The sequence below is a fragment of the Chelon labrosus genome (genome assembly GCF_963514085.1).
Source record: "Chelon labrosus genome assembly, chromosome: 17".
Classification (NCBI taxonomy): Eukaryota; Metazoa; Chordata; class Actinopteri; order Mugiliformes; family Mugilidae; genus Chelon; species Chelon labrosus.
The window spans coordinates 10082787-10107369 of NC_140350.1; the positions used below are offsets into that span (position 1 = coordinate 10082787).

A 24583-nucleotide genomic window follows, 5' to 3' on the forward strand; every position below is an offset into this window, starting at 1 on the left:
TCAGCCCACTGCTGCTCACTGGGAAGAACAAAATGTAAATTCAAATAGGCATACCTATCCGACCATGAAGCTAGGAAGGCTGGATTGCAACGTACTGGCCAAAAGGACTGTCGTGATATTGCAGTCTCAGATGGGATATAAAGGTTTTATGAAATTGCTTTAAAGGATGCAAGAATTCAGAGTTGAAGTGATGAGAAAGATAAGTGTGAATATGCCTGTGATGCATCAGGTATAAAAGCTTAATCACATCTTGTCACACTCTAGTTAAGATGCTGATGGAGCTGCTCACTAAATACACATCACTCACACACATTCTCAATGTGCTCTTGCAGTATTTCCTATAAGTACCCCTGAACCATTGGTGCTGCTTACCCCACCACGGTGCCTCACAGCCAATCGCACGCAGCAGGGAGTCCTGCTCACCTGGATCCCGCCTGCCAATCACACAGCACCTATCCAGCATTATGTCATGGAGTTTCGCCTGGGGGAACGATGGGAGGTCTTGGACGACAGCATTCCCGTTGGGGAGACGGAGTTGCTTGCCAAAGATCTCATCCAGGTAAAAAAAAAAAAAGACACGGACTGCACAATTTTTCAACATTATCTACATTCAGTAATCGACTAAAAGGGTGAATAAGATGTAATGGAGGGTTAAACAGACCTTTCAGTTTTCAGAGTAGCACTGATGCACCACCTTCGCCATTATGCTTGTCACAATATCTATCAGCATTGTGTGATACTGTATATGGTCATGACATCAAATATTTCCACTGACCTTCCATTGCCCATTGAGGCCCGTCGAGGCTAGCAGGTGTTTTCCCAGATGACTACATAGTTCCAGCCAGAAAGTTTGGAAGAACAAGTCCAAACAGATTTTGTTTCAAAGCTGTCCTCCTCAATGGCTGCACTCCACTTACTGAAAAGCCCATGACCAATTATTAATGTATAACTGCTTTTTGTTTTGTCGCCTCGTCGGCTCGGTTCAATAATCCAGCAAAAGAAAAGTAGACTCCAGTTTTACACACAAAAATAAGAAATGAATTGCTTGTAATTATTAGTTAACTGGGTAAGTTAAGACGAGATATGGCACAACATCAGCAGAGAGTGTGAACTTGAAAGAAATGTTCATAAATCTATACTGTGTGTAACAATATTTTACCAATTGTGTGTTTATACATGTCCTCAAGTGCAATTTGTATGTGTTCATGTGCGGTATTTGTCAAGTCTATAAAGACCCCCTAAACTCTTTTCTGAGGCTGGATGAGTCTGCGGCTGACCGTTCTCTTGAGCTCCCTCAGGACAGGACGAGAAGAGATGTCCATGATGGCTTTGATTTCCATGATCTTCACTCTCATCCTCTTCTCTGTCACTGCCTCCACACCTTCTAGCTGCAGAGCCGGCACTTCTTGCCAGCTTGCCCAGTTTGTTGGCACCACATTCTGCTGCAACCTCCCTGGCACACCACAGCAAATAAGATACAGTAATGCTGACCACAACAGACTGGGGGAACATCTGTAGCAGCCTAGTGCAGATGTTTAATTCATATTTCGAAAACTTTATTGTCCCCGGGGGGCAATTTAAGGCACATGTGAGCAGCATGATGTGCAAGAACAAGACACCTTTAAGGAAAAAAAAAAATAGAACAACACACAGTATATACAAAAAAAAAAACTATGCCATAAATGTTTGAACTTTCCAACCCGTCCATGGAGGATGTAAACATGACAAATGACCTGAGTCTCCTCAGGAAGAAGGAACTGCTCTGTCCACCTCTGTAGATGACCTCGGTTCTGACATGTCTGGTGTTGAGATGCAGGAACTTGTATGTGTCCACCATCTCCACTAGCTGATCCCTAATGGTGATAGGAATGAGGTCATCTTGCTGAAGTCCCCCACCAGTAGATGTAAAGTTCTTCAGAAACCAAGACAGATGTCTACAATGCTTTTCTTACCATGAACCTTGGTTAGAGCCATGGTTTGGATTTAGATTTGAAAAGATCCTTTGGCAATAAAGCAAACTCATTTTGTTTCTCACTATTATGCTAAGATGTACTTATGTTAAAGCAGACCCCAGGCCCCGCCTCCCAATTGATCATTTAGTATGACCTGTAAAGTTTCACGTTTACGTAGAAATATGTGCGCTGATACCACCCACAACACACAGACTTCCTAGATTTGCATTACAAAAAAAATCAACATCAAGACATTAGTTCAGAGATCCTATTATAACTGACACAACTACAAGGGTTACACTGAAAAATATGTCTTCAAAGATATACACACAGATGAAAGCTTTAAAGTATTTATTTTGCATCATGAAATTTTCAAAACAAAAAATCTCCAACACTGGAAATGTGAACAAAGCCGAAGAGTTACATCACTACATCTGATCTAGTCATTATCTGACTGAGCCTTTGGAAATCACTTAGTGTAATTTAATGTGACTAAATTTAGATTTTTTTTTTCCCCGTTTGCTCATTCCCATCTGTATTGGTTTAACAGTTTCTCACTGTTTGCCTCTGAAGGTGTAAGAACAAATAAATAAATTAAAACATGACAGCAAGGCAGACAGAAAAAACAGAACCCCTCAGGCTTTAGCTCTCAAATCCATTAGCATATTCAAATCATGACTCTGATACAAAAAAACGTTTAGGAAGTTTTTGGGGTATGGATGCTCAATTCACCAAGTAACCTGAAATGCCTCAAATCTAACAGCTGCTAAACACATTCATAGATCTTATACGTTCAGAGCTGCAGGTGAAGGTGACGTGTTTTTTCATATGTTGCAGTTAATCCTCTAAATTACAGTTACCATCGTCACATTTTGAATAACAGTGTGCTGTCATATCCACCTTGGTTGTCATAGTAACAATGCAGGTGTTAGCTGGCTAAGCTCACTTTCTGACCATCGCTGTGGGTTTTCACCATGTTTCTTTTAAATGTGTTTCTGTTTCTTGTTCTCACTCTTACGCTGTATCTAACCTGCAGGATTCTCACAAGCTTTTATCTCTTCAGGTCTTTAAGCGTCAGAGAGAAACTGAAAAAAAACACTGTGACATGGAATTAAATTCAGTGTCATGCACTATATCAGTATAAATTATGAATACGGTGTGCAGCCCAGGACATTTCCTAAAGCAATTTGCGTGACAGCAAAGTAAAGTCTATGTATGTTTGCTCATTTATGAGCTCTGACACAATGCTTCTTTTTCAGCAGTTCAAACCTCGCTCCTCTCTGCTAATTCTCCTGCCGTGACACGTTTGAGCATCTTTCTTTAATCTAACTACCACTTTCTGCTCCACTCAGATGGTTTTATCTCTCCTTCCATTGTACAACAAACACCCACATGCACTTGTCTCTACAGTTCTCCCTCACACACATACACAGAACACCTAATTTGTGTAACATTTCTCTTGCAAATTTCTCACAGTGTCCTGGATGTGTGACGTTGTGACCACCTTTAAATTCTTGACTCTGTTCTCACAGTGTAAACAATGTAAACTATGTTCCCACAATGTAAGAAATAGAGCTGACAACTTAAGCATGATCCATGCTTCAGCTTTGGAAGTGCACTGTAGGCACTCTAATCTTTGCAGGGTGTACCATCGTAGCCTAATTGATTATGAGCATTAATACTTGTGTGGTTTGCTAGCATTGTTCTGTAATTACCTTTCTGACCCAGAAGCATACATCTACCTTATGTGGTAGCCTGACGTGCACAGTGAATTTTACAAAACGCATTTCCTCGTTCACGTCTCTCAGTGGCAGGAGATGCACAGAAACTTCCCCCTCTTTTCTACCTCCTACACATCACCTACTCCGATGGTTTTTCTTTTGTCTGTGTTGCGGTGATTTCAGTAAAAGTACCTGTAACAACATTCATTAACTGCAACTCCAGCACGCTGCGCTCAGTTCCAGTCGCCGTAGGTGTAGTACACAGTAGAAACTCAACAAGGTGTTAGTGAGTAAGTCTGACTGAACCTCAGATTCTTGTGTTTTTCTCAAAGGTGATTAATGTGTCTAAACCCACAAACAAATAATAAATCATCGGGCTGGTATTCATAGTTCAGTTCATTCATTAGGGTCCCTATTAATGGATTGTTTTAATGGAAGGCAATGCGTCATGCAAATATTCTCAACATCCTGTGTATTGCTCATTTGAATACTTTATTTCCACACATTCCTCATCATGAACAGTATCTGCTCATTTAAGCCACAGTCATCTCGATCTAAACACCCAAGACAATTCCAAACAACTTTTTCATAATAGTCCCGAGTGATCCCTCTTCTACGTTTGCATAACACTTATTCGGTTTAAAGATATGTACGTACCATACTCATCATTTCAAATCAAGTCTAATAATTTACTTACACATCAACCTGTGTGATGGAGGACCACAGAGGCATCTGTGGTTCATGTGTTCTGGCTCTGTTCAAGCCTTGAAGAGTTCTGGAGGGGTATATTTCAAGTGCTTGCTGCAGTATTAGGTGTCAAAATCAAACCAAACTTTCTCATGTGTATGTTTGGACTCAATCATATTGAGAGAGGCTGCCCTCACATAATCACCCATTGAATTAAGAATGCAGAAACTTGGATATGGAATATGCAAAAAAATAAATGGATACACACTTCAGAGCATTTCAAGAGGAAATGTGTTTAGAAGTATGAAACTAATTTCTAACATTCTTTGAAACAGTGTTAAAACAGGCACTTCCATAATTTTAAGTTGATTGTTTAATTGTTAGTGTTTCCCTCTAGCTCGCACTGGCCTGTGGTCTTGGCCCTGGGTCTTTGGGAAATTTTTAAGGGTTTTCATTATGGGTGGTGGTCAAATCTACAAAGAGAAAACGACTGACCTGCCACACGTATTACATTTTACATTTTGATGCAAATGCACAATTTGAATTATTCGTCATATTCTAAGCTGCATTACTGACGTTTCGTTTATTTTATTTGGTGTCTACAGGTCTTTTAAAATTATTACTAGTGTTACATGGTGGACACAATAGAGAAAAATGGTTAATATTGAAGACACGTTATTATTTTTGTAGCTATCTTGAGTCTTAAGATGGAGCTGTACCCTTTTATTTTCCAGTGGCTAAGCTACCTGATCATTGGTAGCCAAATGGTTTACCTTCTGAATGTTAACCTCTCTGTTCTCCACCTCCCAGGAGGCGTGGTATGAGTTCCGTGTCATGGCCGTCATGGATGACATGATCAGCGAGCCTAGTAATGTAGTAGGAGTGTCCAGCACAGGTGAGCCATTACAATGCATTCGAATCTCATCGGTGGTCATCACTGGCAAATTATGCATACATAAAGATACATACATGTGTACCTTTATGTATGAACCTAACATTATGTAGTATATCTGCAGGTAAAATAGTACAGCAAGGGACAGAGGATTAAGAGTCCCTGGTATTCAGAGGAGCTTTTCATGTCAGTTCTGGGATTCAGTCGGTCAACGTCTGGCTGCAACATGCATCTCTAATCTCAGGCATCTCAACATCTCTGATCTGAGCAGGGATGGCTTGCTGTATTGCACACTCAGCAGCTCCAACTTTACATTTTGCTCACTCAGCACTATTAAATTTAAGCTTGCTTTACATGCGCCTCCTTTGTAGCATCCTGAAGAGTATGACATCATTGCTCTGGCCATCCTCCAGTGATTGTTCTGGACCACTTTGTGCTAAAAAATCCAGTCTTTTTTGGCTGCGATACTAAAAGTCCTTTAATTGTGATACTAAACCGTTCAAACTGTGATGTCGCTATACAGCCGGGGTCATTGAGTGCATAATGTTTGGTAAGAGCAGCTGTTAGATTTTCTCTGGAACCTTTAGATGCCCTGAAGTGCTCTGCTGCCCCCCATTGGTAAGATTGGGGAGCTGTGCTATTTAATGAAAGGCTCATTTCTCTGTTGATAAGGAAGCAATTCACTTTTTCTGTGCATAATGTTAAACATGATGTTGATCCACCCTGCCCTTTCAGTGATGACAGTTGTGCTCCGTGGCTGATGCTAAGGGAACAGTTCGATTTGCTGTATCATGCTACACTGCAGCGCATAAACCACAACCAGTTCATCATGGAGGCTGACACACATTCTAGCCCCAGGTCTTGACTGAGACATTCATTAGCGTTTACGGCACTAAACCAACTCCCCCATTAATAACTGGGGACAGTTGTAAAAGTTAGTGGTTTTACGTCAGGGGCAAAAACGGCTGCACAGCAGAAACACTGGCCTCTCCAGTACACTGGCTGGGTTTACGTTACCATAACGATCTTGTTAATGGTCATCTGTGCTGCCGAAATTAATTCTGGCTTTGATGCATCCGTGCCTGTAACAAGCTCAAGTGTACAGACAGCCATCTTGAACAAAGCAATGGAAAATAGGGCAGAAGTGAAGCATAGGAATTAGGTGTTTTAACTGCACTGCAAATTGTAGTTCTGCATGGTTTGATGTTATGAATAATCTTATATTATTGTGACTTAATAATTTAATTCAGTCATTTCTAAGCTGACAGCTGTAGTTATTTCTTTGAATGCTTCTTACAAGGTCATGCTGAACTGCTGCATGGTCCTAGAGTTCTTTGAATTATTGTTCATGAGAGATTTTGTCCTTCCTCTCTTTATTACTTGATACCAACAAGTATTTCTCTTAACAGTCACAGTAACTAATACATCAAAAGCTTTGCTGACCACACAATCATAGTATCTTTAGATATCCCCCATTGTATATTGCTTCCTTCTCGCCTACTCCCAATTAATTAATAACATGTCTCTTTCAGATTCATCTGAATATTATTTGTAAGTATGAAATATGTAGGTTAAAATGTTTACTGGTAGTTATTAGAACCCATGAAACCTTTAATTATACTTTGTTGCTACCACCATAGCACTGTACTAAACATACTGCACAAGCACCCCTTGTTGTGAGTCACAAATCTGCCACATGATACTGTGAGTCTCTCTGCTCAAAAACATACACAAGTTTTGCTTCTTGTTCCATGCTTTGCTGGTTGAGCCTCACTTTGCAGAATGATGTACAGAATAGGCAGAGTTTCTTTTCACATTAACCTGCTGAAGGAGGACGGACTGTTCGGTGAAGCGGGAAACACTTTGCAGTCAAACTTTTGAAATGAACAATATTAGCAAAAACTGTAGATTCAGGATTCTTCAGTTAGGTTACTGAGGATTATTTGACCCTTCAAATGGTCCTCTACAAGAACAAAAGGGACTGCTTTTATTTCAGATATGGTGGCAAAAAGGCTCAGGGAAATGAGGAAATGTCTGAAAAGTTAGTAAAACTGAACTCAAACGCTGTAATTAAATAGTTGCCTAGTCAGAGCTCAGGGTGTTCTTCCAGGGAACGCTGTGCTCTTTTCCGCGGCTCACATCTTCATGGTAAGCTCACAGCACAGATCAGCCCTTATTTTGGAACCAGAAAATGAATGTTGACACTAGCATTAATCTTGAGGAGTGCCATATTAGAAGTCCTGCGAGCCAACTGAACTTTTAGATGGGTTTCTTTCCTCTGTGTGCTATGTTTAATAAATGCTCTTTTGTTAATCTCTCATTTTCTTTTTTTTTTTTTTTTGCGTCCTTTACTCCTTACTACTGGTTTTATGTTTCTCACTCTTCCATCTGACTCTCTGCCCGCAGACTTTTTCCCTCCTCCAGAGTTGGTGGAGGAGCGTGGTCTGGCACGGCCTGTGGTGGCTGGCATTGTGGCCACCATCTGCTTCCTGGCAGCAGCTGTCCTGTTTAGTACAATGGCTGCCTGCTTTGTCAATAAGCAGCGCAGGAGGAAGCTCAAGAGGAAGAGAGGTGAGAAGGCAGTTCTTGTATTTATTAAAAGCAGTTGTCTCCACAAGTGCTAAGCTCAAGATCATCACAAAATATATTCAACTAATAAACTTGGGAAAGGTGCAGCAGCCATCAGAACATCACTTGTCACCTGAATATTTTGGTTAATACGAATGAGACACAAATCCAGTTTCCTGGATGAAAGTCTCTCATTTGACTCAAGCCACTGTCCACAACTTGTCCTCTGGAGGTGGACTCCGTCCCTGGATTTTGTTGCTCTTCATACTACTTCACCGGCCTGAGAAATGGTAAACATGTTGTTTCTGCAACAAATGTATGTACTGGTTTGGGAGTCTTAGACTTAGACACACTTTTTTGATCCAGAGGGGAAATTGTTTGGTCACAGTAGCTCAGTTGCACATAAAAACACTCTTGAGAACCACAAGTAAAAAGAAAAATAGGCAAAGATATGAATTAAATTAATTAAAAAATACATTAATGACATGGAGTTATCTGTTACAGAAAGGTGTCCTCCTGTCCCTCACTGACGCAAATGTCTCCAACTCTCTGTCTGACATGTCCAGCCTTTCGGATCATCCTACTTATGTCCTTTTTGCTGGTACTGCTCCCCCAACAAACCACAGCAAAGTACAGGGTGCTCGCAACAACAGACTGGTACAAAGTTCTCCAGCAACTTGCTGCATACATTAAAAGACTTGAGCCTCCTCATGAAGGATAGTCTACTCAGGCCCTTCTTGTACACAGTATTGCTGTTGTCCCTCCAGTCCAGTCTGTTGTTCACATGATCTCCCGGGTACTTATAGTGATCTACGACTTCCACCTCAAGGCCCTGTATGGTGATGGGATCCACTGGAGTCCTCTTCCTCCTGAAGTCAATGACCAGCTCCTTGGTCTTGTCCACATTCAGGGGCAGGTGGTTTGCCTGGGACTACTCCACAAAGTCTCCAATTAGTGTCCTGTACTCCACCTCCTGTCCATCTCTAATATACCCAACCACTGTAGAGTCATCAGAGAACTTCTGTAGGTGGCAGAGCTGAACAGGAAATCAGAGGTGCAAAGAGTGAGTCACTGACAATCAGTCTATGTTGTTGGTAATGCCTGAGGCCACATTGAAAATCTGGGTCTTATGATTACATGTGTCAAAATTAAGAAGAAATTAAGATTCTGACCTATTGCTGGGTCAGCAGTGAACTGAAGAACAAAAAGTCATATTTCCTTGAGCTGTATCAATTGAGAGCCTTGTTCAAGTAAAACAACTTGCAGCCATTGTTCACCAGAATCTCTGATCTAAGTGAAAGCATCATTCTTAACAAAGTGGAGCTTTCTCAGCATCAGATCATGGCTAGACTGAAGCTATTCACAGGGGCAGTGCATGGTACTTTATGAAAACTGGAGCAATTGGATCCACAGCATGTTAAGGCAAAAGTGTGCATGCTGTAAGAAAATCAATACATCAAGCTTTGTTCACTCAGAGATACATATATAACTTCATCACAGATACACAATTCTCTAAATAAAGAAAACAAGACCCCAACAGATGATTGAAAAATTGGGGGTTGATACTCTGGAGCTGGATACCTACGTCAACCTCAAGTTCATAAGGGTAATGAGCCCAAACACAACTCAAAGCTTTAAAGAACTATCTGAAGACTAAAGAGGGCCAAGGACTGCTCAGAGTCTTGGACTTTCCTCCACTATCACCTGACCTCAACACCACAGAAGAAGAAGAAGAAGAAGAAGGAGGAAGCCATGTATACCTGACATCACAAGAAGCTCTTTGGGACATTGACTGATCATGCTGTAAATCCATGTGGATATTCAGCTTTTTGCTCAAATTGTTAAGCTGGTATTATTATTTGTGATGAATCTAATTATTGGAAATAAATAGCAAAATAGAATTGTTTTCACAAGCGGTCTCAGACTGTCCGCCCTGACTGTGTACATATCACAAAAAACAAGATGAGAAGAGACTTTCTTGTTTGTCGCTGAGTGATATTATAATTGAATTACTTGTTAATGCATTTATGGAAGCACATTTACTGCACACGTTAGCCAACTTGCACTTGACTGATTCAGGTACTTGAACTGTAGCCTCATTGTGCTGTAATTGAGTCATGTTCTTTCAGCTTCAGAGCCACAGGAGAAATCAGTTTAATTATTTGACTTTAGCATAAGTGCTAAGGGTAAATTGCAGACACTTTAGAGAGCAGCTGTGGCTGTAGTCCTCCCATATACTGTATTTTAGGATGCTTTTAAAGCAGTTTTAAATGCATTTCTGAATCTTACTGTTACTCTGTAAGAGATTAAAGTAAAGCTCTAGGCTGTGTAGCAGCAACACTAATGTCATCCTTGGAGAATTTAGTTTTGATAAACCTTTTTATGTAAATGTGTTTAGTCAGAACTGTTTATCATGAATACCAAAAAGACATGTTCCCCATTATACATATGAGGCTTGCCCAAAAAGGCAGTTAATCTTTGAATTTGAAAACATTTCATTTGCCTCTTCCTATTGACCATGCCGGCATTCACTGACTTTAGCATTTGCTCTCTGCCTTTGGCATTCATCTCCTCTACTGGTGGATTCTTTATCATTGTGAACTGCTGTTGGCAATAATAGTCTTTTCTGTCCTTTTGTCATCTTCCAGACCCCCCTCTTTCCATAACCCACTGCAGAAAAAGCATGGAAACTCCGTAAGTAACCCCGACACCACACAGATTTACCACTGCACAAAGAAAATACTTAAAAACCTTTTTTTAATCGACCTGTTGTGTGTTCTGCTCCTATGCTCCATGTAGAGCTGATAACAACCTCATGAATTCATAATGTGAGGCATTTTATGTGTTCCTGGATAACAACATGTACACGTCTGGAGGACTGCTTCCGCCTTTTGTCTGAACATGCTATTACTCAAAAATATTGCTTCCATAAATATACTGACTGACAAATGTTGAGTAAAAGCAGATAACTGTGTAATCACAAACAATCCTAACTTAAAGAATTCAACAGATATAGGTGTGTTATATGAATTACACATCATCACCTTTGGATGATCGGTTGATATTTTTTTTGTGTCTAGAAACAAAAATCACAACGTTCTGAAATCCTCTGATGGTTCGATAATTATTATGTGGTAATCCAGTGGGCTTTGCAAAGTTTGTTTTAACTTGTTGTCTGTTGCGGGTTGAGGTTCTCAACAGAAGAAGTGAAAGGCTCTCAAACTAAGATGTAGTTTGTGATCCAAGAAACATTGAATGCTAGAATCATGAAGAAAAAAGTCTCTCTAGACCTGCCTGACTGATTGGGAGCTCTGCCTGTGTGATTGTGAATGACCCATCAAGGCCTCTAGTGGAAGAAATCTGTTTCATTTTATAGGATATTGACAACGAATTAGCAAAACTACTAATCAGTGACGCACAGCATACAGTAGCCGAATGTACTGCTCACTTGCCCTTCACACTTATTCAGTTCATTTCATTACAAATTCTATGAAACCTTGTATAAAAACTGTGTGTCTTGTCTTTCTTCAGCACAAACCTCTTGGTGAAGTAAAAAAGGGAGCCTGTTTCATTTAAGTCATTCTCAGTTTGCTTTTAAACTAGTCTTAAGCAAGACTGACCAGATGCACAAAAAGGAGGCGTGTTTTTGTGCTGAAATGGTCGTAGGAGGAGTAGCAGGAAGGAGCCAGGAGGGTACAGAGCCTCGCAGTGCAAAGCTTTAGTTTAAACAGAGAATATATTCAGACAGGGTGCTGAGCTCCTATTATTTCATGTTTATTCATTCCTCTGTTCCTGTGTGACCCTAAAATCAGCCCAGTGTGTCATCATAGAGGACGTCTCAGCTACCGTAATTAGCCTTTCCTCTCAGCAGACTTTGTGACTTGTCATCACAGGAAAAGCACAAGTGGAACTAATAACATTAATCCTTAATTAAGCCAGCATGCACAGACTGCAGCTCTGGCTCTGGCGCAACGAAATGGAAAGTATCCATCACTGTGTTACACCTGTGTTAGATAAACCAAATCATCTGCAATGAGTGGGGGGTGTTCTGCTCAGAAGAAGGAGGCCTGAGTAAGAAAGCATATATTACTTCATACTGGAGTTTTTGGACAAATAACACTTTCATTTAATTGTCCGTGTTTCTTTTCTAATTCACTGAGTAATAAAACATACTTTTTAGGAGTCAATAAATAAAGTATTGCACAGTGTTGCACTTGATAATATCTTTCTGTAGTTTAGTTTACTCTTACTGCTACCTATGCACCCTTAATTTGCTGCAAATAGTCCCTTAACAAATTCACAAATCCCCTTGCTTGGATAAAAATACAGCAACCAGCAGTTTAAAGATACGCTGACCAGCCACAACATTATAACCAATGACAGGAGAAGTAAATGAGCCAGAAGGACATCTCATTTCAACTAATGTTTCCTTCCTTTGTCCGTCCTCAAAACCCTTCCACATACTTATGTCTAAAGTGGGAGAAACCAAGATGTGAGGAAATGAAGCACAAAATAAACACGCTTGGGGAATTTGACTGTGATAGCTTTTCTTGTCACCTTAATGCTTCTCGTTCCCGACCTTACAAACAGCATCAAGCACTTCACTCATTTTCGGTTCCTTTTTAAAAATATCTCTCATTGCAAGGCTTCCTGTTTACCTCTATCCTCCGCACTTCTTATTGTCTGATCTCCCCACTTCTACAGGAGTCCGCTTAGCCTCATTCCCAGCGTTGAGCCCTACTGGGAGGGGCTGGACGCAAGCAGGTACAGGCCCCAACCTTCCAGTCCTCAGTGAGTGTGCCAGCCATTGTCCCCCCTGTTTGTGCACACTGTATCTTTCACTTTGGTTCACCTCCTCAGACTCCTGACCTGTCTGCATGCTTCTGGCCACATGTCCCCGTCAGGCAACAACAACACTGGTCGCGGTCTTTCATTCATGAACAATGACGTGTCGTAATCACCAGAACATGCTGGAAAAGTCCATATCTAATTACTAGGGATTTATTTTTACAATAAATATTCTGCATTTCTATTCATTTTGACAAGATTCAGAGACAGGAAATAATGACATATCGGGGAAATTTCCTTGACAGAGCAAAAGTATATATTGACATGGTTGATTTGACAGTTTTGGACTTGAACCAACATTACTATACCAACAATATGTTGGCTTCCTGTTTTAAAATGCCTAAAACAGCAATTTCTTCAATAGCCCGTGGAGCAGAAGTAAACATTCTTGCTGCCTCTTTCTTTGGTCTCTATAGCTACCTTACCTGTTGACAAGCTATTGTCATTGTATTAAGGCTTAAATTTGTGCATAAGGCCGTGACCACTTTGAGTCACAGTTGAATGCTGTGGGGTCAGCAAACAGGCCTAATTTTGCCCTCTGCGGCACTTGCACTCCACCTCTCTGCAAGGAGATGGTCAAGTGAAGCTGGTCTCCCAAGATGCCACCATTTCAGGAATTTGCCCATATTCCCGGTCGGTGTATCATATATTGAACATTTTTTATGTCATATGTACTAGTTTATTAAATGGGTCAATGGAAGTTAAAACAGAATACCAATATCAGTACCACTGTCAAATTATTAGTGTTAGTGTACTTTTTCACTTTAAGCTTGTGAATAGATTAAACAAACAAGATGCAGAGCAACGTGTTGCATTCCAGTACTAAATCTAAGCTAGCTGTCCCCTATTCAGTTGTAGCGATGTAACAGTGACATCGATCTCCTCATACAACTAATACACTTAAGCACTACACTGTAGTTTGGGAAATCAGGAAGTGAGCAAATCAGGAGTATTAAGTAGCGGTTGGATTAAATAACTTGCAGGGGGCAGTAACACGGACTGTAGCCTCAAAACTGCCAAAAATTCCAAAAGAGCACAAATGGATGAAGACACAAGTCTTTTGAATTTTATTTGTTATAGGAATGGTTTGATATTTGATGCTTATTTTTATAACTAATTAGATTAGCCAATGGCTTAGCTTAGCAAAAAGACTGGTCATAGAGTCACAGCTTGTTTGGCTCTGTTCACCTACCAGCACTTCTAAAATAGTCTGTCACTAAAGTGAAACTCATTATTTCTCTGTAGGTTTGATTCAGATTGCATATAATTGTATATTAGTAAAGCTTGAAATAGCCTAGCTGTTTCCCATTGTATTCAGTCTGCTGGCTGTATAGCATTGAGATATCATTCCAGTTAATTTTAAACTGGCAATCTCCCCATTAATACGGCCACTGTAGCTTTAATTAATGCACTCTGCATGTTTCAGTCTTTGAGTCAAGGAAACAAAGAGTCATGTAAAAGAGCTTTCAATAAAACATAGCAGGATGGTTGTTTCAGGTAACCATTTTCTGTGTAATTTCAGTTAGACTAAAAAACAAGCATTTAAAATGGCTGTTTTAAAAGCTTTTTTTAAGAATAAACACTATGTACTCTTTTGTGCAACTCCTCCTTTAATTATCTAAAAATGGAAGTGTGGAGTCCAAAGTTAACATGACACAGTTCACACTTTCAAGGGAAACACATCAGATAGAAAGAAACCAGCAATCGCCTCAACTAACTTTTGGCTGCTAAGAATAAGCGCCTTTCCCAAAATATCAAACTGTTCATGTAGGAAAGTTATTTTCTGCTTTGTGCACAGCACTCTGCTTATACTGTGTGACTGTTTTTGTTGTTTTAGCTGTACCTGGCTGTCTCACTGCTAACTCCTTTAAATCAGTGTTCCACCTCCAAACCTGAAATACAACCTGCAGCTTAACATTTGTCCTCTGTTCCTTTTGCTTTTGTTAACACTTGTGAACTGTTAGACGACTTCTTTCCCATCCCAGATACTGTCATACTCACAATAACAACAGTTCACTCTGCCTGTCTTGTTTCATTGATAGAAAATCTAATTTTAAAATTGTATTAATGGCAACATTACAGCCAACTGCTGCATACGGCATAGTGTGTTAAGGAAAGAAATGTGTGAATTTTATCCAACCAATATGTGTATTTATAATGATAGTACTTATTTGAAGGACCTATATTGTTACAACATCAGTAATAAACACTGAATCTCTATTCATTCAATGTGGCATTAATTGTTTCCTTAATTATTGCCTCAATTTGCATTTTGTTGAAACAGTTGAAGAGCATCAGCAGTATTTCTGACAATAACGTGTACACTGGACAAGGCACTGAGCCCTGGAAACAAACTTGGAATATCTATCACATATAACAGTGTTTTGCGATAAACATTTTGTGTGTGATATCAATGAATCATTATAAACACAATCCTTGGTGATTCTGTTAAGGAGTACCCACAGTGTATGTAATTTTTCTTTTTCTTTTTCTTTTTTTTTTTTTTACCACAAAATAAAGTGTGGCTTCAAAGCAAATTGTCGTTTCATTTCATTCTTCCTATTCAATTTCTAGCAAGAATTTCTTACAAATGGGAAGAGTTTTATTATTGTGTAAATGTGTGTTAAATATTCTATAATACTGGCTATAGACAAAAGTTATATATCATACATAAAGGATAGATACCAGGATCCATGACTGGTAATATTCTCATCTTATGCAAATCCCAGCCTTTTAACCCATAGACATTTTTATGGACATTCGCACTTTTTACTTGGTGGTTTAACTAGGTGTTCCTCCATAGCCTAACTCTACAACTGAACTGAAGCATCAGCTAAGAGCCCCCCTCCCCATGTAACTAGTCTCTAGATATTAGTTGAAATGTGCCTTGCACAAATTTTATATAGTCAAGAGGCTTGCATTGCCCACTTTCAGGTTTAGTGTGAGGGTGTTTTATGTCATTGTCATTGTTACCATTGTCAAAATTTTTGAGGTAACTAAACATATGTTTAAGTACAAATATGGTGGCACACTGCACATATCACAAGATGGAAATTGTTCTCATTTCGGCAGTGTGCCACCATATTTGTTTATTATTGTATTTTAAATACTTAAGGCTACTAGCGGAAATGTATTTTGGCATATAGTAAATCACTAACTTGTTAAAATGACTAAAATGTCTGTGTAAAAGTCTTCAGAGAAGATCTTTAAGGTCCTATTGTGGGTACCATTAATTCAGTTTGTTGTTTTTGTCAGTTTTTTCCTCCTTTCTTTGTTGTGGAACTTTGCATGAAGTGATATGTGGTTTACACCAGCGTGTCACTTGGTGTGTGATATCCCCTCTTGTGTGCACCTTCCTGACTGCTTGAGAAACAAACACGTCTTGTATCACCAAACCTCTGTATTTTGACTCTGTTAAGTTTAACTTCTCAAGTGAAGTATTTATTCAGGTTAAGTTACAGAATCTGTGGCATAGCGGTGAGGCACTCAATGGTATATTTAAACCTTATAGGTAAAGCAGAGACTCTTCACAAAGGAGTCAGACCACTTCTTAATTTCCTATTTGTGCATTTGAACATTTGTCTCTTTAGTTGTAATTGTTCAAATTGAAATTTAACAAGCAACAAAATTTGCAGGACAGAAGTGGAATTCACAATTCTGCAAATGGAGTGCAGCCATAATTAGTGTCATTAATTGCTGCTGTGTTTTTTTTCTAATGCAGCTGGATTTTTTTCCATATTAATGTCTTACGTTTTGTGTTCCATAGGTCCTCTTCAGGAAAGGTGAGCCCAGAGAGCATTCGTTCAAAGGCTACCCCGTCAGAATCATCTGAAGATAGTCATGACCAGCGTGGGAAGAAACCACCTCCAAGTCCAGGGAAGAAGGAGGAATTATCTTTATACAAGAAGACCAAAAGAGCAATAACAAGCAAGAAGTACATGTCCAAACAAGAAACTGAAGCAACAACACCCATAGAACTCATCAGCCGAGGCCCAGACGGACGGTTTGTCATTGATCCCACTGACGCAGAAATGTCTGTTAAACCCCGACGAATTGAGGGCTTCCCCTTTGTGGAAGAATCAGACCTCTATCCGGAATTCCGTCAGTCAGATGAAGAAAATGATGATCCAAGACCTCTACCACCAGTAATGGCACCCCTTCGGCCTCACCAGATTTCCCCCATCTCCAGTCAGGAATCCTACCTACAACCTCCAGCCTACAGCCCTCGATTTCACAGGCCCTTCGAAGGTATGACCATCATGGAGAGCAGTCGGCTCCAGGCCACTGGGCAGATTCGAGGCTCTCTCCACCACAGGGCTTTTTATGGCTATCTAGGCCCACCTGGAGATCATGATCCCCCACCTCCTTTTTACATGCCTGATACCAGCCCACTCAGCTCTGTCATGTCCTCCCCTCCGTACCTTGCGGAAGGTCCTTTTGGTCACCCTATAATTCCAGAAGAAATGGGAGATGGCGATTTTCCACAGTATGCTGTCTCTGGTTTCCCACTTCCTCTGACCCTCACCTCTTCCTCTCGGTCACCGGAGATTTGGCAGGGACTGGATTTCACATTTGCAAGTTTGGAGGGTCCCCAATTCATTTTTCCACCACATCCCCCTTTGCATCTTCGCCACGACTCCCCCTATCCCCCTCCACCTCATGTTCTTCCCCTTGGTGCTTTCCAGCCCTCCTCCCTTCCGATGCCCACCTACCCAGCTGTTTTGCCACTGGAGGCCCCAAAGAGCCACTCAAGCAAGTCTCCCAGTAAGGCCAAGCCTCATGGCTCCCCAGCCAAGCATTTTGCTATGCAAGAGGCACATTTAGGGCAGCTAAGACACACAAGCCACGGTATGGGTGTGCCGCTTTTGCCTTACACCGATCCAATGGCCCATATAGTCCCTAGCACATTCAGTAGCCTGGACACACGATGGTTTGACACGACCCCTCGTTTCAGTCCCAGACAGGCTCGTAGGATGGATCCTGGTATGCATCAGGTGGTTCTCCAGCCCTCTCGACTTTCACCCCTCACCCAAAGCCCCCTTAGCTCTCATGAGGGCTCCCCAGAAATTGTAGTACGTCCCAGGCCACGTCCCAGCACTGTACAACCTCCCATACCCCCAGAGATGTCTGAGATTACCCTCCTCCCTCCTTCCACAGCAAGCTTCTCAAGAAGATCTTCCCCCTCCTCCTCACCTGCCCAAGGCCAGGGTAGCAGGAGAGCAAGCCCAAGCTACCGTTCCCACATGGCCTTTGCCACCTCTGCAACCAGCTACCCAGCCTCCCAGTCCCCATCACCCCCCATGGAAAGCAGCAACATATTTGGGCAGATGCCATCTCAGAGGAGGACTGAGGAGGAGATCCTTCCATCTGAGCCCTCTCCACCCCAGTTGTCAGCTTCAGGGTAGGTCCATTAGGCATGCAGAGAGGGATACCATTTTAGTCATCTGCCCCAGTCCATAATGCTTCAATGTGTAAAGTTGCTCTGACATTTTGGTTACTGAAGTGCTGTTTTACAGTATACCAGTTTATATAGTAATCTCTGTAGCAGATTAGTTGCATAGTTTTTCTTTCATTTGATAACACTGTGAAAGAAGAATATCAAAACTGTTTTAGTTTCAATTTGGTCAATGCTGCTTTTCATGTCATCGAGGTTTCTTCACCCACTGAATCTGTGAAGCATTGTTCCAAAAATATCACCCGGAAAGTTACTTTGCACTTCAACTGAAAACACTATAAAGGAGAAATTCAAAAGAAAGCACATTATATGTATAATTGACAAAAAATGCATTTGCTTCACAGATTACATTTCAGACCTTTAAGGGCTACAGTCCACCCAGATGAAAAATACTATGGCCAATGCAGTGTGTATTATTTGTATTTTCTTTCTTTTTTCTTTTTTTTTGGCCCAAGCCCCTAAAAGCCTGGGATTTGCAGACATCACCATAGGATCCGTGTTTTTTCATCAGTACCATGTGTTATCCTGCTTTCACCTAACAGGAGAACTCTCATAATATTCATCCAATTGATTCCCCAGACAAAACACCCATTATTTTGTCTAGCTCCAAGCCTTTGACGATGCCTTTATCATGCAGAGGGATTATTTAAGAAGAGTTCATCATGGCAGGCCCTGCGGCTCATCCTCGGCCTTAGTAACCTGATTGCACGACCAGTTCTCCTTTACCTTCCAACCTCTCGATTTTTTCCTGTCCTACTTTCCCTTCCCTTTCTATAACTCTTGCCTCCCAAACCCCCTTAAATGCTCCCAGGTCACCCCCAGGTCTGACTACCAAGGAAAGGTTGATGGGCAAAGTGTGTCACAGGGCCTGTCCGCTTCTCATGTACTGCAATGTCTCCATCATTATGAATTAGGGACAGTGTGGTGGTTCTTGATAGCTCCTGGAGTCTTACCTGCTTTGTTTTTGATTGATCTCAGCTATCTGGGCAGCGTTGTTGTGACCAGGTCCTCTACACCGCAATAGGTAAGGGTTGGATCCATGTCTGAAAGGGGGGGGTTAGCAGGTGGGACTTTTTTTGATCACCTCGTCCTTTAAAGGGGAATACAAGACTTTGAGTCTTTGTTTGATTTGTTCCGTCCTTCAGTAAACACGTGTAGTTCATTTCAGTTTTTTCCCTTTTCCTTTTTTTCAAAGTGGCTATGCGTTTTAAGTTCTGCAGTCTTTAGTACGTTATGCATTCTGACTGATATGCATATGCCATCTGTTAGCTAATTAGGTCAGAGATGTGTCACCAACATAATTTCATGCTTGAGTTGTTTGCTAATTGACGGCAATCACTTGCAATTTTTTAAGGCACCAATAGGAATACAGAAAGATGTACTTCAGGTTTACACGTTAATTAGACAACAGTAATGTAATCAGCGTTGAACCAATTTATTCTTTTTCATTTATTCAAGAACATATCAGTTACTTGGCTCAGTGTTTTGGAAAATTACATTCTGCAATAGTCAACCATAGCTACACATTTTAAGATAGTATTTGGTGCAAATCATCCATCTGTGTGTGGCCATACTGGACTACACTACATGGTCATAAGATTCTGACACTACTACACACAAACACTTAGGCTAACCTAAAACGACAATATCAAAGGTTTTCATTTAAATAAATCTCTGTTAAGTCACTATCTGTTGCTAAATTACTTCATCAAAAATACTTCTACAAAACATCTGGCATTTTTGGCATTTTTGAAAACGGATTAGTTTGAAATATTTCAGGGAGCTATGAAACAAGTGGGAGCAGCCACAGTGAGCTGCAGATGACAGGCTGCCCACTTCTAACATCACAATGAGGTAACCAACGCCTTTCACTGTACCCTATTGTTCACAGAGTCAGAAGAGTCAGAAATAAAGTCAGAGGCCAATGTTGCCTCCAGCAATACATATGGCGCCAAATCAATAAGGAGGAAAGTGTCATGCTCATGGATCACATCAACCAAAGGTTCTGACCTCTAAAAAGGTCTCCTATAATGTGACACATTCTCTATTTACTGTTGTACATGTAATGTTGGTATCTTATACAAGCTCAGCTTTCCACTGACTTCTCTCTTGATTTACCCTAATGATGCTCTGCCAAAGCTCCCTGGGTCAGATCAATTCATTCATCACCCAGTTATGTAGTAGGATGCCATAACTGAGTGGGAAGATTCATGTTTTGCAGCACTTCACTCCTATGTTAGCTCTAGGCCTCTGCCTGCTTCCACCACACCAGATCAGTGTGACTGACCTCAAGGACAAACCAGCCACCCTGTCATTGTGCCAGTTCTCAGTGAGTAGCTGCATGCAAAGACCTGCAGTATAACATAACCCTATGCTTCACATCCAAGTCACATGCTAATTGGTACCAGTACCAAGAAAGAGCGGAATGCTCTTGCTGCTTGGTAGTCAAAGCACAGCAATTACACAAAGGATCAACACATCCTGAACAGTTAGGCTCTACCCCAATAGCCAAGAGGTCAGATAGCTTGCCCATCCTGCTGTCTTCCACAGGATAGGATGAGTTTCTGCTTGATCTTTTCTTATTATTTAGATTTCTTCTACGTACGTTTCCTTGCTTGTCTTACTCGTAACAGTGCTGAACTGATTGCAGGTAGTCAAGATAACTGTGATGCAGTACATATACTTGGTCAGACACTGCCACTGTTAGTTGAGCCTTTGATGTTGAAGGAAGATGAGTGGTGAGGATGCCTTAAAATGTATTCCTGTAGCTCACTATGTGCACCCAACAACCTGTAACAAGTTAAATAGACATTCTGCTGCTCTCTCCTCTCTGTCCGTTTGACAGAAATATTAAGTCTTAAGTTGCATCTAGTACGGGTTGAGAGGATAAGTCTTAACTGGATCTTGGTTCATGGCCAGAGGCCATAAAGAGTGTTGTCTCTTCCATGTAATCCGTTAGATGTAAATGCACATAGAACTGGAGTTGCATCCAGGTAATGTCAGTAATAGAGTTAAAACACACTTTTCTCAGCAGACAGGATCACCAGCTTATTTTGGTGTCTTGTCTTTTGTCCTACATATATTATGACATTTATTATGTGTGGTATCCAGTTATGAAAAGATTGACTTTGTGGACTTTTCCCACATAGACGTTTTTCATTCTCAGATCACTTATTAAAGACACTCTTAGCATTCTCCTCAAGCGTGACTCCTTCTGCTATTTATATTTGACAGATGCTTATATTGTATGACACCAATGGAAAAAATATATATATTCCAGGACCAATATTTTGTAAGATTGGCGTTGTGAGTTCACCTTAAGCTGTGTGTCCACTTGGAACCATTGTTCTGTTTCTTGCATTAACAATTCAGCATAGATGCTGTTGCATGTTCCTGGCAGTGATGAAAGCTTAGCATGACTGTGTAAAGTTCTCAGTGCACTAGTTTCAAGACGTTCAAAATATTGCAGCTTTATAAAAACATGCACCAGATTGCTAGCAGGTCTCTGGACAGCTAAAGAGTAATACCAGGGGCCGTAACCAGCACCTCCTTCAAGCACCTCCTTAGCCCCATTGATTAGAAAACAGAATCTTGGTGGACACATGGCCTTAATTCCCCGTACAAAGCATCTGTACAGAGCATGAATCTACACAGCTATTGTAAGTATCCTCTTGCTCTGGTAAGTTTGGACTGCAGAACAGTTCTCACCGCCTTGTGAAGCAAGTTTCTTGCCAAAGCAGCTCACGCACTTCTTTTTATTCAAAGAAACAAATATTTTGCAGAGAGGGGGCACACAGGGGGGTTGAGGACCTCCTTATCTTTGCTGCCCAATGAAGTGCTTTTGAATGTATTCCCCTTTAAAGTCGTGTTCCATGTGCAAACTGCCATGCATGCCATCGCTAAATATCGCTCTTCCGTTTCAAAAACAAAACAATTATATGGATAAATTCTTGTTACATCTGTTGTCTTAGTGCTTCGCTTTTCTTTGGCTTATTTTTCATTATGTGACTGTTCCCGAGTAGCCATTTTCCCCTCCCGCCATCTCTCCCCCTGTCAGCATGGTGAAGCCCATTGTAGACAGTATCCATGTCTATGAACACATATTGATGATGCTTTGTTGCTCAGCTGTGATTCTCCCCCTCTACTAACGACGTTCGGTTTCTCTCTGCAGCCACGGTGGGAAGATGGCCTCCCTGTAATGTTAACTGTTTTCTGTGCCTTGAGAGAACCAAGTGTGTGTTTGTGGCAGAAATCTGTGGGCTGCCAAGTCATATGTGCCTCTTTGAATGGGAAGGAGGTCCTGAGCAGCTGTGAAATATGCACTCCACACCGAGGAAGCATTTGCATCTGTTATTTTCAGAGTGGAAATCTTAAGCTTTACAATAAACATTGAATCTGCAAATATGTCATCAATTGCACAGTCTTACATTTAGTTCAGAATATTCTTAATTTTTGGAGAATTTTCCTCTGAAACCAACAGTGCAAGTCTTTATAAATGTTGTGTCTGCTCAAACTCTTTACTCACTGACATTATCTACACCATGAGGTAAATAGATGGTTTCAGGGGCCGTGTAATACTTTGCTTTCTTTTGGATAAGATTGTTTGGATCAATATGAGCAAAATATCTTCTATGCCCTTGAAGGGCAAAGAAATTTCAAGGGGCTCAATTTAAAATGCCATCTGGATTTCGTATTGTGAAAAAATACCCATCATTAACTTCAAGATAGCTGCTAGTAAATCCAGATGATGTATGAAGTTATGCTAATTGTAAAATTGAATAACACTGTTCAAAAACACCCTTTGCTGGATTTCAGAGTCGGCTCTTTAGGTGTCTCACATTGATCCTTTGGCAATGTGCTGCACCTTTTGCTTAGCACGAGCAGTGCTGTTTTGAGACTGTGTGGGCTCCGTTGCACTCCGTAGTGCAGAAACACAGTGCACTGACCATGTTTGGCCTCGGGTTACCTTTTTTCTTTCCTTTTCTCTTTCTTCTTCATCCAGAAAATGTCGAGGTGCGCCGAGTGCCCTTTCGGGGTCTGAGAGGATTGATGCACTGAGATACCAACGTATTAAAAAGGCCAAAAAGATGATGATGAACAACAATAACTCCAAGACCAGAAAGAAAGCAGGTGTGAATCCTGTTTCTTTCTATTCTCATGTTTTAACACTCCATCAGTTCGTTGGATGATAACAATGTGTACTAGTATGACTAAAATGGATTTGTTGCAGTTGATAACGCAAGATTAAAGTGCTTTTTCCTGAGCGAAACCATTTCAGTTCAAACAGTGGAGACCTCACAATTCATATGGCTACGACATTCAGTGCTGCTGTCGATTGTCAGAACATTCCCTCGAAGGTTCAGAGGGAGCAGCTCCTCTTTACAGGGAACCCGGCATTTTTTACAGTATCCCAGAACAGCCAAAGCAGAACACTGGACCTAGAGCGGACCTTTCTTATTTTTATTTTATAATGGCAGCTTGAAGTTGGTGGCCAGAACTGGCTAGAAGTAGCAAGTGGAACCAGATGGCCTCCATTGGTTTGCATGTACAGTAGATGCATGTTACTGCTTTGAGATGTTTAAATTAGGTTGTGCCATGAAGGACGTAACTTTTGACGTAAGTTTTACGTAGTCCGCAGTCTCAGCAGAATTTAAAAGACAAACCTGACTATGATCTGCATTTCCATGTCCTCTCCTCCTCCTCTTCTCCTCTTCCAGGTGTCTCCACCTCTCAGACCCAGCAGGCCTACACCTCTCAGGTACTCCAGCCCGAAGAAGCTCTCTACCTCCGCAAGAAGAAGAAACGGCCCATCCTCCATGACCCATATACTCGCTTCTCTGCTCTGCTGTACCGCCGCCCACCACAGGAGGACCAGAAGGCAATTTTGGCTAGCATGGACAACATAGACCTAGACCATGCCACCCTCCTCTGAAAGTCCTTGAGAACAAGGCCACAACCATGCAATACCACCCCTCCCCCCATTCCAAAATAACACTGCACTAGCTACATCCTACCTAAGAAAAGAAATCAATCAATTGAAGATGTTTGCAATTTATTATCTGTGAGGGGGAACGTCACTAAATTTCAGCATTCAGATTTGGTATATTCTCAATTCTATTTACATTAGTAAGCATTCTGTTGTGTTCATGAGATTGATGGTCACAAATGTACCCAAGAAAGAAATCAAATCAAATACCCTCAAGACTAAACAAATGGTAAAAACTAGAATGCAGTCCACAATTGGTGTTGTGGTTCTAAGGCTTTTGTTCTGACAAAAGTTTGGAGTATTTGGACAACTATTGATTGGGATCCACAAGGCACAAGAATGTTCCGTGCATTCTTTAAAGAAGTAGTATTCCCATTGAAAATGTAATTAGACTTTAGAAATTCAAACCAGAATGATTTTCATCACACTTTCTTTTTTTTACAGTTTTACTCCAGTGCAAAGCGAATAATTAAA

At 40.9% G+C, this 24583-nt stretch overlaps 1 protein-coding gene across 1 annotated transcript in view; it reads left to right on the forward strand.

Moving 5' to 3' along the window:
* The window catches only part of igsf9bb (immunoglobulin superfamily, member 9Bb), a gene marked incomplete at its 3' end in the record, with an annotated part of 102844 nt that extends 78789 nt beyond the window's left edge, over positions 1 to 24055 (forward strand). Inside the window, exons 14-21 of the mRNA XM_084565162.1 lie at positions 333 to 559; positions 5171 to 5255; positions 7659 to 7823; positions 10469 to 10514; positions 12525 to 12611; positions 16435 to 18069; positions 23126 to 23253; positions 23841 to 24055. Of these exons, the coding sequence (XP_084421288.1) occupies positions 333 to 559; positions 5171 to 5255; positions 7659 to 7823; positions 10469 to 10514; positions 12525 to 12611; positions 16435 to 18069; positions 23126 to 23253; positions 23841 to 24055 (2588 nt within the window). The remainder of the gene's footprint in view (positions 1 to 332; positions 560 to 5170; positions 5256 to 7658; positions 7824 to 10468; positions 10515 to 12524; positions 12612 to 16434; positions 18070 to 23125; positions 23254 to 23840) is intronic.
* Between the last annotated feature and the right edge of the window lie 528 nt (positions 24056 to 24583).